At 39.3% G+C, this 21688-nt stretch overlaps 1 protein-coding gene across 1 annotated transcript in view; it reads right to left on the bottom strand.

The window, feature by feature from the left end:
* MIPOL1 (mirror-image polydactyly 1) overlaps nt 1–21688 on the bottom strand; it is a 198703-nt gene that overhangs the window by 145586 nt on the left and 31429 nt on the right. Inside the window, exons 3-5 of the mRNA XM_086748888.1 lie at nt 5798–5975; nt 1421–1556; nt 329–434 (exon numbers count right to left, since the gene is read on the bottom strand). Coding sequence (XP_086605014.1) covers nt 329–434; nt 1421–1556; nt 5798–5975 — 420 coding nt within the window. The remainder of the gene's footprint in view (nt 1–328; nt 435–1420; nt 1557–5797; nt 5976–21688) is intronic.

Genomic DNA, 21688 nt, shown 5'->3' on the forward strand with positions numbered 1-21688 from the left:
TAGAGGCACTGGTAATCATTATTTCCCCTTGTTTGTTCAGGACCTTCCAACAAAACAAACAACCTTTTTGTGATTGGATTGACATGGTGTTAACAATGCATTTAATGCCCAAATCAGTATGAATACAGGTAAAGCTCCTGCTAATACCAGTACCAGGATGTTAAAGCCACCTATTTTCTAAGCAACTCTAAACAGCCACACATTAAAAAAAAAGTCAAATCTTCCCTCCTTTAGCAAATAAAGCTAACATTCGCTAGGCCACGTCATATAGCAACTGCAGGTACTGTATGAGCCATAGAGTCATCTGTTAAATGCTTGCCTACTGTACCTGCAATCTTTTCTGCAATCTTAGCTTCTGTAGCTCTCTCTTGCAGTTCTAAGTCCAGTTTTATTGTCTTCAGCTCCTTGTCCTTTTCAGAAAGTTTGTCTTGAAGCTGAATTGAACAAATGGACAGTAAGATTCTTATCTAGCTGAAACAGTCAACCAGGTCTTTTAACCACAACAAAGCTTTAAAGAATAGTTTTTTTTTATCCCCAAAATACAAAAACACTAAGCAACACAACAGAAGTTCATTTAATTATGTTTATTTATTTAAGGTACAAATGTTAAAAATATCTTTTTTTATCATCTGCCCTATCTTGCTCTGCAAAAGAAGCAGCAATGCATGTGCCATTATTTTTGGATTCTCATCTTCAGGTATCAGCAGCCATGGTCCTTCTCACTAAGGAAATTGAGAATTACGATGAATATAATGCAGGTGGTGTTTGCATGAATAGCCTATTTCCTACCAAGAATACTGATATCACAGCCTGAAGAGGCTGTGGTGTAAATGCATATTTTTTGATGTGCATTGTCAGATAGAAAACTGGTATTCTTCCATATGTTGAGGTCTTTCTTTTAACTGGGGATTCACTAAAGCTGTTCTTGGACAGATATCTGAGCTTGCCAATGAATATTCAATGACACTTCATGGAAGACTATAGATTTTTCTGTTGTTTAGGTGCATGCCACTGCTACTAATGCTAGAAGCAATGCAGTCTGCAAGTAGGATGGAATTTTCTTGCCCTCAACAAAGAGGAGGTATCAGGGCACATTCATTATCTGGACCACATGTACAGAAGCACGAGGTCCAGATTCTGTTAATGAAATCCTGGCCTTAGTTTTGGTTCTCCTTGGTTTTAATCCATGATGCAAGAACCTATGTCACTGATTAAAAAGGTCAAAGGGTAGGACAAAATATTTTTTTTAATTCCAGAGAAGTAGTTGTTAAGCAGATACTAAGAATACAAAATTACAAGAAAGCTATTGATTGGTGGACTAAAATAAATACCAAAACTAAATTAGGAACAGTGTAAAATGTATGTTTTGTAAGACAATCATAAAAGAGCAAATACTGTGATCTGAATATCTCAATTGTACCTTTTTATTTCTGGCCCTCAGAGTGTCCAACTCTTTTAAAAGGAATGCAGTTTCTGTTTTTCCACCTAAATCTGTAGCATTCTTCCATGTGGCTATAAATTCAGGGAGCATCCTGTTAGCCTTTCTTTCTATGGTGCTGTATTCAGGAGGGGAAAAAAAAAGAAAAGAAAAATAATGCAAAACTAGTTCCCCTCTGTGTGAAACAAAATACACACAAATAAATTATCAAAAGTTGTTAGCCATTGCAAATGTATTAAACAGTCAGTAAAAGGGATGTCCTTATATCACTTCTTAAATCCATAATTCTGAAAAGAAAAATCTTTAAATCCAGAACAGTAAGTACACTATAGTGCCAAGGCACAAACCCGACAAATATAAATTGGCTATGATATAGCCCATCCTGAGCAGCAGTCACGGGAACAAAACTGAAAAGCAATCCCAGAATGATCCCAAGCAGTGAGAGAAAGAGTGAGAGAGCTGCTCATCATCCAAGCCCTGCTGAGCATGATGTCTATGGTATAGAATACATTCTTTGGTGAGTTTGGGTCAACTGTGCTGGCTGTACCCCTCCCAGCTTCTTGCACCTGCACATTAGCAAAACCTGGGAAGGTGGAAAAAGCCCTTGGTCTCTTTAGCAACAATAAATAACATCAGTGTATTATCAACATTGTTCACACACCAAATCCCATATTAAATCCAAAACACAGCAGCTACTGAGAAGACAATTAGCTCCATCCCAGCCAAAACCAGGACAAGCCTATAAACAGAAAATGCTTAGGGGAAGTAAATATTAAAAACCTGTGCTTAACATGGATTGACAAAGTAATGAAACGTTTGGGGATCAAATTGATGCTCGTGTTCAAAGAAACCAAATTCTTCGGTAGGATGGATAATTCCACATGAAGTGAAATGAGAATATGCAGAAGACAAGATCTAGGCATTCATCTTGAAGAAATCTGAAAAATGATGGTGTTATTCTAAAAATTCAAACTGACAACAGGAATTCCATACTGTATACCATTCACAGAGTCTTAAGATAACTTACTTAGCCATAGACAGGGAAAATAAGACAAGATTCAACGGCCACAAAAAATTCTGTCTCAAGGTAAGACTTTTATAAAACTCCTTGGCTACCTGTTGATACTCATAGATAACTCAGATCACACTTGTAAGATGGCAGCAAAATCAGTAGATTAATGGATTAGAAGGGGGATTAGCAAATACTTTCAACACTCACTTCCCTTAAGCGTTTTCTCTTTATAGGCTTCATAGCCAACAAGTCATAAAAAGTAGCCACAGAAAAGCTATACCTTCTGAACTCTTTCTACTGTGTACATCACTTCTACTATGTGTAATTCACATCCTGGAAAGAAAAGTAAAGCTATCTGTTGCTCCAAAAGTCATTCTCTTAGGCAGATAGTTATTCGTACACAGCCATCCCTTTCCTCATCTGCCTCATTTGATTTATTTTCTCTGTGGTTCTTTAAGAAGGAAGTTAAGATTTGTACTCTGCAAGCAAACTATGGTGCAACCTAAAGCACATCAAACATAGACGGCAGTGGGATTTACATCAAAAAAGTACTTATTTAGTGTACTACAATATACATGGGGTGGAAGAGTGTTTAAACTGCTTGTCTTCACTTTCAAGATCTTTCAACATCTATTTCATCTTTGCTCTGTCTTGCAAATTTCATCCACTATTGTTTCGGACTGCAAGTGATAGACGTCTCTGGATACTATTGCCCAGACATTGCAAACATCAAGCTATTTATTTGTGCATTTTCCATGTTCAGGAGATGTTTTCCATTAATAAGTTTGAATATACCTCATCATCATATTTCAATCCTTCAAATGTTTTCTTCCTGATGTCTAAAAGAAAACTTGACAAGTCACATTGATGGTACACTAAGACCATCACCTACAATGCAAATCAACACTGAGTCAACATTTCCCAGGTTGTTCTCAATCAAGATATTTTCTCATCTTATATTCTCATTGCAATCTATTTGAGGAAAGGACAGATTTTGTGCAATTTATATAGTATCTATCACAATGAGATTTTGGCCGATAGCTTTATGATCCTACATGCAATATATTCGCAGATGAGATGGTTGAACATGCTGACTGCTGTGGGAGGTTAATCTCAGTGTTCAAGACCAGCCTGACTGCCAGTGCGAGTGGCACTGGTGAAGGGTAGCAGTAACAATCTTCGGCTGACTCTGTGCTGGGCTATACTTAAGCAGGATAAAGGATTACATTTGGCTTTTAATGCAGGATGCATTGTTCTAACAGCATAGCTTAGGCTCTAATGCAAAAAAAAATGCAACAAGACACACGGAAAAGTACTATGCACTAGTTTTGGCCCAATGAGTCACCACTAGATCATACTAAAGATATCAAAAACAGGTGTAGAATCTGCCAGACAGGTGAAGAATTAGAGTATATTTTTCAAAAGTACATCAAGGGCTCTGCAGCCTTGATTGCATTTTCTCTCGCAACTCTCTCGCTCTCAGTTAAGACAGGCTTCAAAACACTTAAGTCACTCAAAATTGGTAGCATGTTCCCTAGTCAGCTGGGTATACCTTCATATATTATGTAAAACACAGCATGAATATATATGTTTCTTAAGACAGCAGTAGAGGATCTGTCGTAGTTCAGCCCCGATTGGGACCAGACTACAGTCTCTCTCTCACTCCCCCCACCCTCTGAGAGAATAGGGGGAGATGATATAAGGAAAAACGGCTCAAGGTTTGAGATAAGAACGGGGAGAAATCCTTAAAGTTACCGTCACGGGCAAAACAGACTTGACCTGGGGAAAACTATTCATTTATTTCTAAACCTAGCACGAGAATGAGACAGGGAACAAGATAACCTCCCCCCCACCTCTCCCTCTTCCTGGGCTTAAGATTATCTCTACTACCTTCCCCTCCCAAGCGGCACAGGGAGGAAGAGGGAATGGGGGTCGCAGTCAGTTCATCACACATTGTTTCACACTGCTACTTCGTCATTGGGGGAAGAACTCCTTACATTCCTCCCCTGCTCCTTTGTGGGGTCCCTCCCATGGGCCACAGTCCTTCCTGAAACTGCTCCGGCGTGGGTCATCTCTTCCACGGGGTGCAGTCCCTCCAGAACAGCTGCCGCAGCAGGCCCTCCACGGGCCACAGCCTCCTTCAGGCCTCCACCTGCTCCGGTACGGGGTCCTCCACGGGCTGCAGGTGGATCTCTGCCCCTCCGTGGACCTCCATGGGCTGCAGGGGGACAACCCGCTCCACCATGGTCGTCACCACAGTCTGCAGGGGAATCTTGGCCAGGAGCCGCATTACTCCTCCCCCTCCTTCTGAACTGACCTTGGCATCTGCAGCCGTTCCTCACAACAGGCTGGCAGATGCCTCTCAGGATCCTTTTTACATCTTATTCACTTCTCATCTCCTCTCCACTTCTTGCAGCCGGGCTGGGCCAAGTCAGGCCCAGTTGGCTGCCTGGTGGGAGGCCAGAGGGTGAGGCCTGCAAGGCCCACAAGGCTCGCACCTCCCCCTCTCTGCCCCCACTCAGCTGCTTCACATCTTCTCCTTCTTTTTTCCTGTTTTCCCCTTCTTAAATACGTTATCGCAGAGGCATTATCATGGAACATTCTGCTACCAATTGGCTCAGCCTTGGCCAGCAGCGGCTCCGCCCCAGGCCCGGCCGAGTCCACTGAAAAACGGGGAGCGGCTTCTAGCAGTTTCCTACAGAAGCTATCACCTTAGGACCCCCTCGCTAAATAAAACCAGAACAGGGTCATAGCTCTGTACGGAAATTAATGATAACAAATAACTCAAATTAACAGCATAATAAAATCTTCAGAGCTTGTATTACACTTTTCAACCATGTTTTCCCATCTCCAGATTGCTGTCACAGACTGCCTACAAGGTATTACAGCTCCCCACCTTCACTCTTCCAACTTCATCTGGACTTCACTCTACTTTATTCCTGCTTCCTAGTTGCTTTATTCCTTCTTTCTACTCACTCATCATACTTAGGGTACACTGTGCTTGTCCTGTAAAGCCACAGATACTACTAGACTTCTAGATCATCTTTCCTAATTCTGTTCAGTATGTGTTTTTTAAATTCTCTGGAGAGACCACAATCATTGAAATACCTGCAATGTGTCAGATAAGCCATTGTCATGATTATATTTTCTATCAGTGCTAGAGAATACAGCAGTGCAATGCTGCATTCCACAAGGAAAGAAGGGCAGATATGGTGAGTCTAAGTAAAAAGCGGGCTTAATGATTCTCCGTTGGGAAGCAAACTTCCCTACCTTTATTAAAAAATCCATATGTATGTTGTTTATAATTTGAATCTAGACAAACTATATACAGGGGTATTTGGTTTTACCTTGATTCTTCAGGACTGGAATTACAATCATTTGGGGCTCCTCCTCTTTGGCTGGTTACTGGCAAATCTGAAAGTTTCAGATCTTCAGCTTCTGCTTGGATGAAAAATCCTGGGTTTTTTTGAGAATTCTGAAACTCAACACAAAAGTCTTCTTTCTTCTGTTCCAGGATGTGTGTTTCTAGTTGGAAATAGAAACAAACACATTTTTTTCATTTGGAGAAAGAAGCACAAACTTGAGATTTCTTATTTGAAAATGGCTTGTTATATTCTTATTTGTAGCAGAAATGAGAAAGAACTCTGGTTTGATTCACAGCTTTCTCATCCCACTAAGGAAGAAGAACTGTGTTACCTAGAGCACAGTTTTAGGAGTTACAACTTATTAACTGGATTTTTATCAAGGAAACCTGAAAAATTAATCACCGTTTCCTAATGCCTCTTCCTTTTAAACAATTGCTTAACGTTATACTGACCCTAGGAAATTATCTACCTATCTTTTGTAAAAATCAGCTCTACCAGAGTGAGACATGATGAACTTCTGCTATAGACAGGGAAATCTGCTGGTTGTGAACTAGACTCTCACTTAGATTGAGGTCTTCCAAATCCGTTTCAGCTACAAAAGGAGTACCAACAAGCTGTAATTAGTAGCAATAATTTTAAGGCCCCATTATCCACTCCTGGAGAGTGTAAGGTACAGGCTCATACAACTAAAGAACTTGAAGAATGCAAAGCACAAATTATGCCAAAGGGAAAATTATCTGATTAAATTGCTGGGTGTGATAGTTCTCTTAAGCTTGGCTACTAGATACTGTTAGGACATATTTCTGATATCAAGGTATTTAGATGAAAGAAAGATCTACATACCATGAATGTTCTTTCACAAAATAAGAACAAGTAAGTTTAAATTATTGAACCATATTAAAAAATGAGGAGGAAGAAGCCTAAAAAACATGCAAATAGCAAAAAAAAAAAAAAAAGTGCATCTATTCTTTATTCTTTTATTTAGATTAGTGGAGAACAAACACTGGAGCTTTTGCTTGTTTAACAAAGTTAGCATTTCCAAACATTTTGGATAAGTTATACAGCATACATTTGATCCAACTTAGTACTTCCTCCTCAAAATTAATAAGAAACTATAGTTTCTTATATGTCTATATAGTTGCAATCATCTACAAATAGCCAAAAAATACACAGCAATCAGTATCAAGGTGTCACATTGCATGTTAAGACACAAAAGCAGAGATTCCAAGTAAAAAATACTGATGACTCTCTCTAAAACCTGTTGCAATAGATTACTCTTTCCTTGAAGAAGAAAAGACACAGGCAATGGCACAGGAAACATCCCAAGGGCACAGAGAGATGACTTATGGATTGGCTGGAGTCAGCTGAACAAGTTCCCGCACAAAGCTATGTGTTACTACTTTGAGGAAAAATTTATTGTACCTGTTGCTTATTTGTATTTTCCTTATCTACTTCAGCACAAATCCACTTGAATCCTCTCTCACTATTCCTTTAATCACTGATTTTTGTACTAGAGGAACAACAGTCAACAAGGTACTAGAATTTTTATTTCTAAGTAGTAATAAACATGTGGGGACCACAACTAGATAAAATATCTGTTAAAAAGTATAACCTAACACTACTTTCAGTACTGTGATTGAAATGTGCTCCTCAGACTTTTTCACAGCTAGAGCAGAGATTGAACACGGCCCATAGCCACCTGGATTATTTGTGCAAACGTATGCTGTTGTTCACTGGCTTGAAATCCTGCAGGTTGTTGAGCAGGGATTTCCTTTTAAACGTTGGTACATTTTAAATCTGGATTCAACCTCTTGCTCCTCCTTATGGTAAGTAGCAAGGATCTCAAAAGAAACAGGCATTAAAAAATTCACTATGCATATTCTAACAACCTCTCCCAACTTGTGAGCATTAACACATAAAGGCAAAATTCGGAATCCTCTCCAGTTAGTACTGTTTGAAAACTAACCTAGTCTGAACTTCATTACTTGCAAAGCTTTTTATAAGGAGGCATACACTTAGCTGAGATGTGTTTCCTATTTGATTTATATAATAAATAACTGCCTATCAAACATCATCCTGTCCACTTCTCCCATTTCAGATGCAGTGATCTATATATATAGTTGCAAATTTTGCTCTCACACACCGAAGGGAAGTGCAACGCTTCACTTGCCATAACAACTTTTCCTCCCCTTCTTCTCTAGGGCATCGACATTTTCTATAAGCTACACATATTTGAAGTGCCTCAGGTGAAGCATGTTTCATTCTGTGGAATAATTCAAGCACAACGTATCTGTTGCAATAACCAGCAACTGTATTGCCATGAATCTTTGTTTCTTGTTTAGCATTACTGCACTCTCCTTTGGCCCACAATATATGAAAGTTGGAAAAGAAAAATCTCACTCCAGAATATGAAGAAGAAGAGATGAGATTAGCCACCACAGTTACAATTGGACAAAGCAAAAAGGGCTTCTATCCCTTTACAGTGAGAGTAATCAACTGAAAAAGTTTTTCTTCTTTTCACAGTTCCTGTTTTTCAAAGTTGCTTCTTTTACTGTCAAGACTTTAAAAAGAGTTCACAGAGTTATTGCAGTTGGAAAGGACCACTAGAGGTCATCTAGTCCAGCCCCTCTGCTCCAGCAAGGTTGTCTAGAGCAGGTTGCCCAGGACTATGTCCAGATGGCTTTTGAATAGCTTCACAAGCAGAGACTTGACAACCTCTCTAGGCAGCCTGTGCCACTGTTTGATCACTCTCATAGTAAAAAATTGTTTCCTTGTATTCAGATGGAATTTCATGTGTTTTAACTTGTGGTCATTGACTCTTGTCCTGTCAATGCGTACTACCAAAAAGAGTCTGACTTCTTCATTCTCTTCCATCAGGTATTATTCATATTGATAAGATCCATTCCTCTGAGCCTTCCCTTCCTGAGGCTCAGTCTCAGCTCTCAGCCTCTCCTCAGACATAAGATGCTCCAGTCCATTTGTGGCTCTTTGCTGGACCTACTCCAGTAAGTCCATCTCTCTCTTGTACTAGGGATATCAGAACTGGACTTGGCACTCTAGGTGCCACTTCATCAGTGCTGAGCAGAGAGGATGGATCACCTCCCTTGATCTGTTGGCAATGCTCTTTCTAATGCAGCTTGAGATGTTATTGGTTATCCTTGCCATGTGGCTTGCTGGCTTATACATAACCTGCTGTCCACCAGCATCCTGATCTCTTTCTGTAGAGCTGCTTTGTAGCCAGTTGGTGCCCAGCATGTACAGTTACATGGGGTTATTCCTGGCTAGGCGCATAGCTTCACATTTCCCCCTGCTGAACTTCATGAGGTTCCTCTCTGCCCAATTCTCCAGCCTGCTGAGGTCCCTCTGAATGGCAGTATAACCCACTGGTGTATTAACTACTCCTCACAGATTTGTATCATCAGCAAACTTGCTGAGGGTATCCTCTGCTCCATTATCCACATAATTAATAAAGACATTGACTAGGATTGGACTTGCCTCCCTACTGGACTTTGCTCAACTGATCACCACCATCTGGGCGCAGATATTCAGACGTTTTCAATCGACCTCACTGTTTACTTATTTAACCCCATATAGAGGAATCCTATCTTTCAAGCAGATCTCTGAGGAGGCCAAAGTCTATTCTCCTGAATTCCACAGCTGAGGTCCTGCTTTTTGTCTTCCTCCCTCCTCTGAGGAATCTGAACTCCACAACCTCATGGTAACTGTGGCCAAAGCTGCCCCCTGACTTCGACATCCACAACCAGTTCTTCCTTGTTTGCAAGCATCAGGTCCAGCAGAGCACCTCTCCTTGTTGGCAGCTCAATAATTCATGTTAGAAAGTTGTCATCAGTGGACTCCAGAAATTTCATAGATCACTTGTGCCCTGCTGTTCTCCTTCCAGTAGATTATCAGCATTGTTGTATCAGCCCTCATGAGGTTGAGGACCTGTGAGCATGAGGCTTCTTCCAGTTGTCTGAAGAAGGCCTCATCTACTTCACTCAATCCTCCTCCATGCCCTTCCCTCTTACTGGCAGAATCAAAGATAACACCACCTGGGTCCCTACATCCTTGACCATCACTCCTAGAGCCATGGACTCACACGTAATACTTCCTAGGTCACCCCAACAGTATCTACGTGGAAGAGCAGCAGTGTGTAACTTGTTGTTGTTGTTGTTGTTTTTTTTTTAACAAAAAGAGAAAAAAAAACAGAACAAAGTAAACGTCTGCACAATGAGGTAAACGTCCGCATTAGCAGCTGAACTTCAGGCTAAATCCTTAGGACATGTCAAGATATGGCTTTTTATGCCTTCAACTGTACATTACAGCAGCTGGAAAAAAAAATTTAGAATGGGACTAGACCTGCGTTGGCATTAATTAATGCTAATGCTGCTTCTTTAAGCAACTTACATTTGCAGTACACCTTTTCATCCTGATGTAATTTCCTCAAGCACATGGGTAAGACTAAGCAGTATCACAGCAAGCCTGTAAGTGGCATTTCCAGAAACGTTAGGCAAAACACAGAGGATCTGATTTTCTCCCTACTAGCTTTGTAAGAGACACAATGATGGCAGCCTCCTCTACTCAGAATTGGAAGCACTTGGCCCTTAAGAGCATTAAGGTTAGAGGTTTTTACTTGTTTAATAAAGCTGTAATGCATTTTTTTGGTCAACATGCTAAATGTGTCAGTAGAATGCTTTGTGGAAGACATTTTAACCATCAGATCAATGGGCAGAGTAATTTTTTTTTTATTTTTAAAACCACTTTATTCTCCACATAACCCATGACCCCTACTCGAAGTAATTTAGGCCTTGGTACATGATAGCTTGTCTTGCTGTTAAACTAAGTAACAATATTAACCAATGCACTGCAGTGCTTTTCCTCATGGCTACTGCAAATTGTATTGTACACTAATTACCAATGCTGCAGAGACACACTGGGGAGTAAGTAGCATTTGCAATAATCAGGCTGCACAAGGAATATCAAAGAAAGGGTAAAATAGCCTTGCAAGCTTTGGAAAAAAACACAGGAGCTTTCATTAAGTGGTATCACCATTGATTCTGGTTCTCAAGTATACTAAACAACTTATTTTCCATATAAAATAGAACAAGTTCAGTAGCTCAGATTAATATTTCACTATAGGGAGAAACTGAACAGCTGATCTTCTGTATGTATTTATCTTGAATGAATAGCTTGTTCACAGTGAGGGAAAGAAAAGCAAATGTTAGGAAGAAGGAATATAAAGACACTAGAATTAAAGCTAGGAATTGATTGTGAGGGACGTAAGGGGAAGATAATGCTGTCATGGCTTGAAATAGTAAAGGCAGAACAGAATAGAATTCAACATTGTTAAGCTGGGAGTGGGTAAAAAGTCAAGTAAAACACTGAACCTAATACATTTTGCAGGTAGTCACTATTTCTCATAACTTCTTCTTAGAAGTGGGGGATTGGCGCTGAGATCAGGGAAAGCACAGCATCAGAGAATCCTGTACAGACACTAACAACATGGAAAGAAGTGTTGAAGATGTAAGTGGACAGAAGGTGCATATTCACCTGGAAGGTTAAGGAGGCAGTAGCTTCCTTTGTTATATCACTCAGTATATTCAGCAGTCCTGTCATCCAGCAGAAGCTGGGTAGACACCTCTTCCCCCTGTTTGTAGTCTTTCAGCACCCCACCCGCCAAATGGCGTCAATCAGCACAGAGGTTTGCAGGGTATCTCCGCGGAATAACAATAAAGGAAAATAAACAAAAATCAACAGAACATGCACGCAACATCACAAAATATATGCTTGGCTACAGATGTGCCTGCAGATGATTATGGGGACACATTGGAAGCCCTTGGTGCTCCAAACCAGCTTCAAGTGTAATAGTACTTACTGCCTGCTACCTATAGCTTCCTAGTATTTGTTTTAAGCTGGTCTGTAGTGCAGACAAAGCATGTTCTCATCTGTCTGCAAAAGACTGCATGACGGCACCTCTAGAGGGATGGCAGTAAGTGCCAGAACAGGAAAAAGGGTAAAACCAGGAAGGAAGAGAATGAGCCATACACTCTCTGGGAGCGCGAGCAAAACTGACTGCAAACTCAGTAGCTTACTCTTCCTATGTGACACTGAGAGATTGAAAAAAAACACAGAACAAAAACACTGTGCTACATTTGAGGAACTAACTGCAACCTAAATTACTAAAAGCCGCCAAAACTTAGGGATTGACAAACTCTAATTTACTGTTAATCATCTATTATTAATTCTTAGTCTAAATAACAATACAACTTAAATTTGTATGGTTTTTTTTGTGTGTTAGTAAAATACAAAAACTGTTGAATTTCAAAAATCAAGACAGAATATTCACTATCCAACAAAGCTATCAAAGCAAAGAGTCACCCTGTCCCTATACCAAACTAACCTATTCTCACTGGAATAAAAGGACAGACTTACTACAGTTTAAAAATAATTGCTCTTGCTCCTAAGTCCAAACCACACATCTACCTCAACTTGCTGCAATAACTGTCAAGGGTGTAAGAGCATTATTTGAGAACATCACCTTCTTTTTATTTTCACTAGACTAATTGCTGTTCTCTGTCATTCACTTTCAAATGTATGTATGACAGCACATGCACACCTGCAAGTGTTCTAACAAGCTGTTAGGACAAGACAGTTGCTGCATTAATAAAAAGCAACTTTAATAGCTTCATGTGAAAAATGGATTATAGAATTGTCTTAAGTTCATAATATCTAATGCCACTGGACTTGAATTCTTAGATATATATATAATAAATAACTAGAAATTAAATATTCAAGTCTAATGGAAAACTTGAACCTGATAGCCACGAACTTTTCAAGCTAGGCAAATGAAATTAGTACTACAGAATATTCCTTCCTGATCTGAAAATGGTAAGTCAGCCTTTTTGTCAAAGACAAACATTCATTCACTCAGCTGTATAACTACTGGAACTTCCACCAAACAGAATGACTGTGAAAGATTCAGATTGCTCAACAGTTCACCCCTTATTGAATGATTAAAAGGCATAAATCCTGAAAATGAGTGGGAAACCAGAATTAAAGGATTTTATAGGCATAAATACGCAAAGAAAGAAAATGAGGCTGGTGGAAGAAATTTGATCCTATTGCCTGGCATAAGTGGAAAGAAAAGAGTTGGTTTAGATTTTATGCATTTTCAGAATGCCTGTTATTTCCTTGTTCACTTGTATTTGAGTTGACACAGATGAAACATACATGATTTACATGCATATCTCAAGGGGTGTTCATTATTTTCAACATTTTCCTCACTATTTTATCTTTCCCACAATCTGCAGACAAGTTTCAGAGTTAATCCCAAGAAAAGACGCTGTACTTAGTTTTCAAGAAGAAAGTAATCCAATTCCTGTTTCTGGAAAACAATTACAAAAGCTCAGTACAAAAAGTACAAGGTCAATATACATTTTCTCCAAAACAAACAAACAGGAAAAACTGCAGCTTTACTCATCTTTGGACTTACTAGAAATTTACTTATGTTGGCAATTATTTAGGCTCCTTCGTGCAGTGTAGTATACTGAGAAACAATAACCTGCAGCTAACAGCAAATGTTTGTCCCTTCATGACACACTTTTTCTAACATTTAAAGAAACTCTGCAAACTTTAAGATGGTTATTCAGTAGGACTCTAAAATCTCATTAAATCACTTCTGCAGCATGGCAGAATGGCAGTCACAGGCACTTGATAACAAGTGAAGACTGAGCTCAGAGTAGTTTTGTAATACAAAGCTAATTCCTTTTATTTCTCAGTGCTCTGCCCAGCCAAAATACTGCATATAACCAGCCAAGCCCTCAGCAGTAACAACGAGGAAATCACCACATAGACGCATTGTATGCTCAGTGCCCCAGTGATATATAACTGTGGGCATTGCTGAGAGCACCATGGGTCAACTCAGAAGAATGAGGACTATCAACTTACTTTTAAGTAACTCTTACTCAGAAAGGTCCCAGATTTTACACTGAGATAGGATATCTGCTCTTATTTTAAGAAACAAATGAGAGATTCACTGAAATAAGCCTTTAAAACAACATTTTCTGGAAACTCTCACAAATATTATATAAGGGATACATAAGCAGTGTGGTAGTGTTCTGGTTTTGTTAGTGAGGGGGGGCCTAAGGTGGTAGCTTCTGTAGGAAACTGCTAGAAGTCGCTCCCCTTTGTTCAGTGGACTCGGCCGGGCCTAGGGCGGACCCGCTGCTGGCCAAGGCCGAGCCAATTGGTAGCAGAATGTCCCGTGATAACGCCTCTGCGATAACGTATTTAAGTAGGGGAAAACAGGAAAAAGAGGGAAGAGAAGATGTGAAGCAGCTGAGCGGGGGGCAGAGAGGGGGAGGCGCGAGCCTCATGGGCCTTGCAGGCCTCACCCTCTGGCCTCCCGCCGGGCAGCCGACTGGGCCCAACTCGGCCCGGCCCGGCTGCAAGAAGTGGAGAGGAGATGAGAAGTGAATAAGATGTAAAAAGGATCCTGAGAGGCGTCTGCCAGCCTGTTGTGAGGAACGGCTGCAGATGCCAAGGTCAGTGAAGAAGGAGGGGGAGGAGTAATATGGCTCCTGGCCAAGATTCCTCTGCAACTCGTGGTGAAGACCATGGTGGAGCGGGTTGTCCCCCTGCAGCCCATGGAGGTCCACGGAGGGGCAGAGATCCACCTGCAGCCCGTGGAGGACCCCACGCCAGAGCAGGTGGAGGCCTGAAGGAGGCTGTGGCCCATGGAGGGCCCGCTGGGACAGCTGTTCTAGAGGGACTGCACCCCGTGGAAGAGATGACCCACGCCGGAGCAGTTTCACGGAGGACTGTGGCCCGTGGGAGGGACCCCACGCTGGAGCAGAGGAGGAATGCGAGGAGTTCTTCCCCTGACGATGATACAGCGGCGTAAAACAACGCGTGATGAACTGACCGCGACCCCCATTCCCTTTTCCCCCCCCGTGCCGCTCGGGAGGGGAAGGTAGTAGAGATAATGTTAAGCCCGGGAAGAGGGAGGGGTGGGGGGGGGAGGTTATCTTGTTCCCTGTCTCATTCTCCTGCTAATTTTAGAAATAAATGAATAGTTTTCCCCAAGTCGAGTCTGTTTTGCCCGTGACGGTAACTTTAAGGATTTCTCCCCGTCCTTATCTCAAACCTTGAGCCGTTTTTCTTATATCATCTCCCCCTATTCTCTCGGAGGGTGGGGGGAGCGAGAGAGAGACTGCGTAGTCTGGTCCTGATTGGGGCTGAACTACGACAGGTAGTCATTTTAAAGCCACCAAGACTGAGGCACAGAGTAATGAAGTAACTGGATCAAGGTCATTGAGCAAGCCATGGCAGAAGTAAAACTGCAGAAGTCGAAGGCGCTCTATCCATGCTGTATCTTGGGGCCTGTGCTACCTCACTGGTGGCCCTTCCTGCTCCTCTCTCCTCCTCAGAGACCTCAAATTCTTCTCCCTTCTGTCAGAGACGCTTTAGCAACTCATTTCAAGTGGACTTCAAGAAAAAAAAAATCATTTTTATTTATGAATGATAAAGTAACATTTACACAATCAAAAAATTAAGAGACATTTCAAATAACTGGACTGGTACCCTTCCACACTGCTGTAGGATAATTTTGATTCACATGACAGACTACAGTATTTCTATATTAGAAGACAGATGTGTAGTGTACAGTATATACAAAATTCCTGTAATTTCAATAGCAGGCAGAATAAATTAAATAAGTGGTTTTTTTCCCCACATTGACTATTGTTTAACACAGAAAGCTTCAAAAAAATTAAAAATGTTTTAGAAGTCAGTCAGGCTAACAGAACAATACCATTCAAATGCTCGATCTCTGCCTACAGTTAAGCATTTAAGTTGTCCAAAATCATGATCAAAAAGAACAACATATTCTTATTGGAACTTTATTGAGAAAGTTCTCTGCAAATGAAGTAAGAATAACCTAAGTTATATTTTGCATTAATGTCACAGTTTGCTCTATATATCACAACACATATACATACAAAAAAGAGGCTCAGAAATATTTTGTCTTCTAAAATACAGACAAAACTCAGAAGTTTAATGGTTCATTTTTTTTTATTCCCTGAAGGAATCCAAAGAGAACAGTGAATACATTCTGTGTTAGCAATTTAAGCAGGGGGACATCTGTGTTACTTTGAATGCCTCTTAATTCACCTGTACTTGTGTGGAACCCTGACAACACCCTTCATAAAGAAATAAATTGAGAAGGAGATTAAGAACAGTCGGAGTTATTCTGTCAAAGACGATTTTTTACAATTCTCCGAGGATTCTGATTATTTAGTAATGATGTTTCCCTTGCCTGTCCCTCTCACTAAGTCTTTTGCCCTCCTATTTTGCATCTAAAGAGCAATTGCGTACAAATTGGTGAATATTTAAAACTGGAAAATGCTTTAAAATACCCAGCCAATCATTGTTTTGGTATTCACTGCAGTTAATCGTGATGCATTTATTAATGTGTAAATATCAGACATTTCCTTTGACATTCCACTCTCCATTTGCAATTCATTAACACATTGTTATTTTAAAATACTAGTCTCTGAGAAGACACCAGATTTTCACTGGATTGCTCTCACACTTGAAAAAGCATTTTTATATTCTGAATGCATCAGAACAGCAGAATTTCTAGGCAGATACTAAGTGGGATTCACTGAAACACAATGTTAGTTCTAATGGACGGATGATTGTGTTTGGTCTTTTGAAACTTTGAAGTATAGGTAAGTCTTGATCACACAAATTAATAAATCCTAAAGCTGGAGTTAACAATAACCATTACACCCAAATTCTGCAGCTTAGCCCAGCCAATTTTTCAAAAGGTCAGGTTGTGAACTGGAGAAGATCAGGGAGGTCCACCGCATAGCTTTGTTGCCAGGCATCTCTCGTCTGGATTGTTGCAGGCATTTATTAGTATTCGTCAGCAGACTCAACAAAGCAAACAAGAAATTCAAGCACGAATAATAAAATGAAATGCTGCTATATAACCCTTTGTCATTCAGCAAATATGGGACTTTTTAGCTACATTGTTCCTAAACCTGGGTTACTACTTTAATTTTTCTCCACAGTGCTGACTGAATGAGTATGCATGTGTGTTAAATGCAGAGCTCCCTTAACAACTGCAGGACTGCCATTTAATCTGTTGGTAGATGGACCATTTCCTGTGGGAACTCTAGCTATGATTTCCAGATCCACCAAATAAATCTCAGATTAAGATTCCAAATGAAACCTGCCTTTGGCAGATAAAAAATGTCAAGATGGATATAAACAGTAAAATTATAAATTATCTAGGTGTTGCACGATGACTTGATGTGCGTTTTTTGTTTACACTTTCCCCGATATCACAACTATACAAGGCATTCATCAAATGTCACACTTTCGTAATATTGGAGGCATCATTAAAACTGTTTGGCTAAGGACCTTGAAGTGTTTAAGCAGTAGCTCAAAAGTATATTTGTGCAAAGTAGAAGAATAAATTTACATATCAGCAGCAGCTCATAAGGGATGGGTAAATATTCTGTTTATCTCCCATTGTAATTCAGGTTAGTTTAAATACAGGGTTTCAGGATATCATTACAGCCTATATGGAGTTATTACATAATTTCCAAACATAGTGTCTGCTGGAGTTTTACTAAGCATACTGTGTTTATGTTTTCTAAACCAGCTAAAAACAAAGTAAACTCTCCCATCTCATTTTTCTTTTGCTATTGTCATATCAGACAATTGCTTTTCACATATAACCCGTTCCATTATCTAAATCTTAATGATCCAGAACTCCTTTTTATCTAGGCAGGGTCATGTTTCCTGATGCCCATTAATTATAGTGAAAATTCTCTTATCCAAATGTACTCAACCTCCCCTACTGCAAACAAACCACTAAAGCTTTGCTGAATTAGAGTTCTAAACAAAATCCCAGAAAACTACAGCTTTAGAAGTGAAGAAAAATATTGTAATTTTAAGTGTCTGACATAAAAGAAAGGTCACTCTGCATAAAGTCCAGTAAGACACTTTGCACACGCGCCCTTTTCTACAAGTAAATGGTCTGCTAAAGATGCAGGTGAATTCTCAGATAAGAATCTCCAATGTACTCCCTGGAGAACCTTCTTTAATATTTTTTTAAAATGTCTTTGCTTTGAACTTAAGCTTCATTCTAGTTGTTATTAAAATAGAAGCAATGAAGGTTTCTAAAGAAGAAAATAACCAAATTCCTCTTGCATTCGTGCTAGGTCTTCTAAAGCTCCTCCTGAAACACTACATAAAATTACTCTGGTAATAAGTGCTACTCTCCCTGAAGCACATTTCAAGACATTCTGAAGTTAGCTGCACTCATACTTTAAGTACTTAAGTGATTCAAAGTGCAATACTTCAAGGTGTGCATTGTTCCCATCTTTAGTGCTTGCAGTACTCGGTGCAGATAAGGCACTACACATTTTCAGCGCCTAAAAAATCATATGCACAACACTCCAATGAGTCAGGCAGAAACTGGATACTTAATTGTGCTTCTAACGAGGAGTCTTTCTGCATGCAGCCTGGCCCAAAATGCACTGCATTTAGCCATTCAAAATGAACAAGGAAAGAAATGAGATGGAAAGAGGAGACATGAAAATTTATACACATAAAAGGGTGATCATAGTTACATGAAAGACCAGGCAGTATTTGATGATTTTTCAGTTATCATTAGCTCCTTTTTATCTTGTAAGTCATGGCACACTATTCCTTCTTTTTCCATGCAAGATGTTTTCTTCATCTTCCATACGCAGTGTTGCTCAACTGTTACTAGCCACTCTTCCTATGTTTGATTCATGCAAGATCATTCTCTCAGCCTCTCTTCTGCCTTCTATACTGTGCAGAGAAACATGCATCTACCCTTGCCGCCCTCCAAGGGGATCTCTAACAACTAGTGCATGGCGAATTTGATGCTGAAAGCACAGCACACATGGAAGACACCAATGAATTGAGCCACATGTGTGCTGGGGAATCTGCGTCCCTGCATATCACACAGGTTCTTCTGCATACACACCCATGCAATATCAAGGTTGCCTTTCTTTTCCAGGTAAACAGCATTCCTTATTGCTAAAAGAGGGAAGGAGAGGAAGAATAGGCTCACAATATCTCCTGTTGAGCTATGTAAAAGAAAAAACAGACTTCAATATGACAAGTATAGTTTATTCTACCTCTACTACAGCCTTGGAAGAAGGACTTCATATTTACTTTAGAGTGCTTACAGCTGTAATGGGTGTATTCTAGAGAAAGGGGAAGAAGCATCTTTACAATCAGTTAGGTTTTGACCCAATTAGAGTGTCAGATGAAAAATCTTTACACCACCACATTACTCTCAAAGCTTTCTTTACACCTTCATCTTTGTGTGCATGTGTGTATATTTGTGTTGAAGTCACACAATAGTAATTCCAGACAAAAAGTCCTTGTAATTACTATTACAAAACCAAACCCACAAAAAAAAAAGTACATTAAAATCATTACACAACTAGAAAAACTTACTACTTCTAATAAGATAGTCTACATTACATGGTGAGGAACAGGACTTCCATTTCTAGGAAGTTAGCAAAAAAAAGATGATTCATTTTACTTAACCTAGGCATATGACTGTACATTGCCTCAATTACCATGAATGAAAAAGGGATGGCTGATAATTAATGTATAAATGGGAGTAAATAAATGCAAAAATATTTTCAGAGAGGTTTTATTTCTTGAATATTATCCACTACACAGCAAAAGAACTAAAAAATATTTTTGTAGGCAATACACTGGCATATACATGTCATGACTGTGACAATACAAGGAAAGCTATGGCCAGATTCTTAACAGTAAGCACCAGACATTCATGCAAGACCAATGCATGCACAATGCAATTAAGACAATCCTCTACACATAAGCTTATCACATGCACATGTGTCAGTGCAGCTATGTATACATATCTGGTTCATTAGGTTTGCATATCTGTTTTCCTCTTCTATTTTTCCTGAAGGGAGCAAGGCTGGAAAACAACAGCTCACTACCAGACAAAACACTTACTTTTCAAATTTTCCTGCACAAGCTGATTCTGCAGCTCTGTTCCAATCTACATTACCGCATCTCTTTAAAGCCAGAGTCTTCTCTGAACTACAGTTTCCAGATATGCAATTTTAAAGTACTTTTACAAGCCACACAAACATTCATTTGAAGGATAACAAGTTACAGTGAAAGTATCCATATGGATCATAACTAAGAGGTGACACCATATCCTTACAGGTGAAATTGGTTCACTGACTTACATTTCAGTGTGCTTTAAGTAGTGGTTTAGAAATATATATATATATTTCTGTGCTTGAAAAATATAATAACAACCTTTTAAGGAAGGAAGCCACTTTGCAATTAAAAATAATCACTGTATTACCTTGTTCTAAGAAATTCCAAATAATAATTATACAATGCTTTTCATTTTGGAGTCAGCAAAATTATAATTTTGTTGTCAAAGCAGACCAAACAGTACTTGCTATTCTAAGGCTTCACATAATTTCTGCCCTGTGCTTAAAAATCATAGATGCTCAGAAATATGACACAAGCAAAAACATTACAAAAGTGAAAGACTATATAATACAGAACAAGTATAGCTGCACCCATTCAAACACAGTACATGATATGAGTGAAGTGAGACACAAATTTAACTCCAGTATTTGCACACTCACCACTGTCCTATCTTGCTAACTCTTTTGGAAAACTGATATATCAAGTCCCAACTGTATACCTAAGTATGAAAAACACCCAATTTCAGGGTCCATCTTGTGTTTTCAGAGTATTAATATCAATGCTTGCACAGTTGCCATCATTAATGTAAACACTACTAAAGTAACAAGTCCACCCAGCTGCAGTGTGCTTTCCCCTTGCTGCCATTGCAATGCAAAGATATTCACCTGTTTGTCAATATAAGTTTATTTTTATAATGGACTACCATCTTAGGCTTTCTAGCTTGGATCCTGAATATTTTTTATTTGGAAATTACACAGTCTTTATGGCCTGTTGCCAATGCTCCTGACACATTCTCTCAAATATTCTTAGACAGAAATGAAAAAAGCCACTATCCTCCTGTCAAAAACTAGGTGCTGTGGAGAGAAACAGTACATTTGAATTAAATACAAATCCAAACTAATAAGCCTTGCATATAGACTGTTCTTTAACTCTTCCTAATATACCAGAATGGAGGCAGACAAATGTCTTCAATCCACACAGGCATATTATATTCCAAACAACACGGAAAGTTAAAAAGAAAATCTCAACTATCAAACACTTCAGATATGCTCTTCTTAAACACCACCTTTCTTTCAAGTATTTTGTTTTATAACTTCTGTTAACAGGTTACATATTATCCCACATAACCGCCATAAACCTACCACATCTCCGTACCTAACATCTTTGCTGTTTTTTAAAAATCCTCATTGCTTGACTGAATTTTTATTTAGTCAGTTGAATTTAATCTCAGATATGCTTTACCATCCTTATTTTTTGACAAATAATTTAATTTCCAACATTTCTGTATGCTAGAAAAAATACTTGAATAAACCATTATAGGGTTATTCTAAAAACAGCTTTTAAATTTCCAAGTCACAAGCAAGGAACAAGTAGATACACTACAGTATTAGCCGCAAAAATGAAAGATAGCATAGATAACAAAGAAAGTGGAACACTAAATGGTACACACTTCAACATAGACATTTAAATAGAAGATTAAAAGTTGCTTTGATTTAGTAGTTCAAGGAGAAAATGCACCAGAATGCCTAACAAGGGTACATATTGAAGATTATGTTGCTGTCATTTATCTACTACATTTATGATAACAAAATATAATTTAATTGTTAATACTGAAACAAA

The sequence above is a fragment of the Chlamydotis macqueenii genome, chromosome 5, assembly GCF_036417535.1.
Source record: "Chlamydotis macqueenii isolate bChlMac1 chromosome 5, bChlMac1.mat, whole genome shotgun sequence".
NCBI lineage: Eukaryota > Metazoa > Chordata > Aves > Otidiformes > Otididae > Chlamydotis > Chlamydotis macqueenii.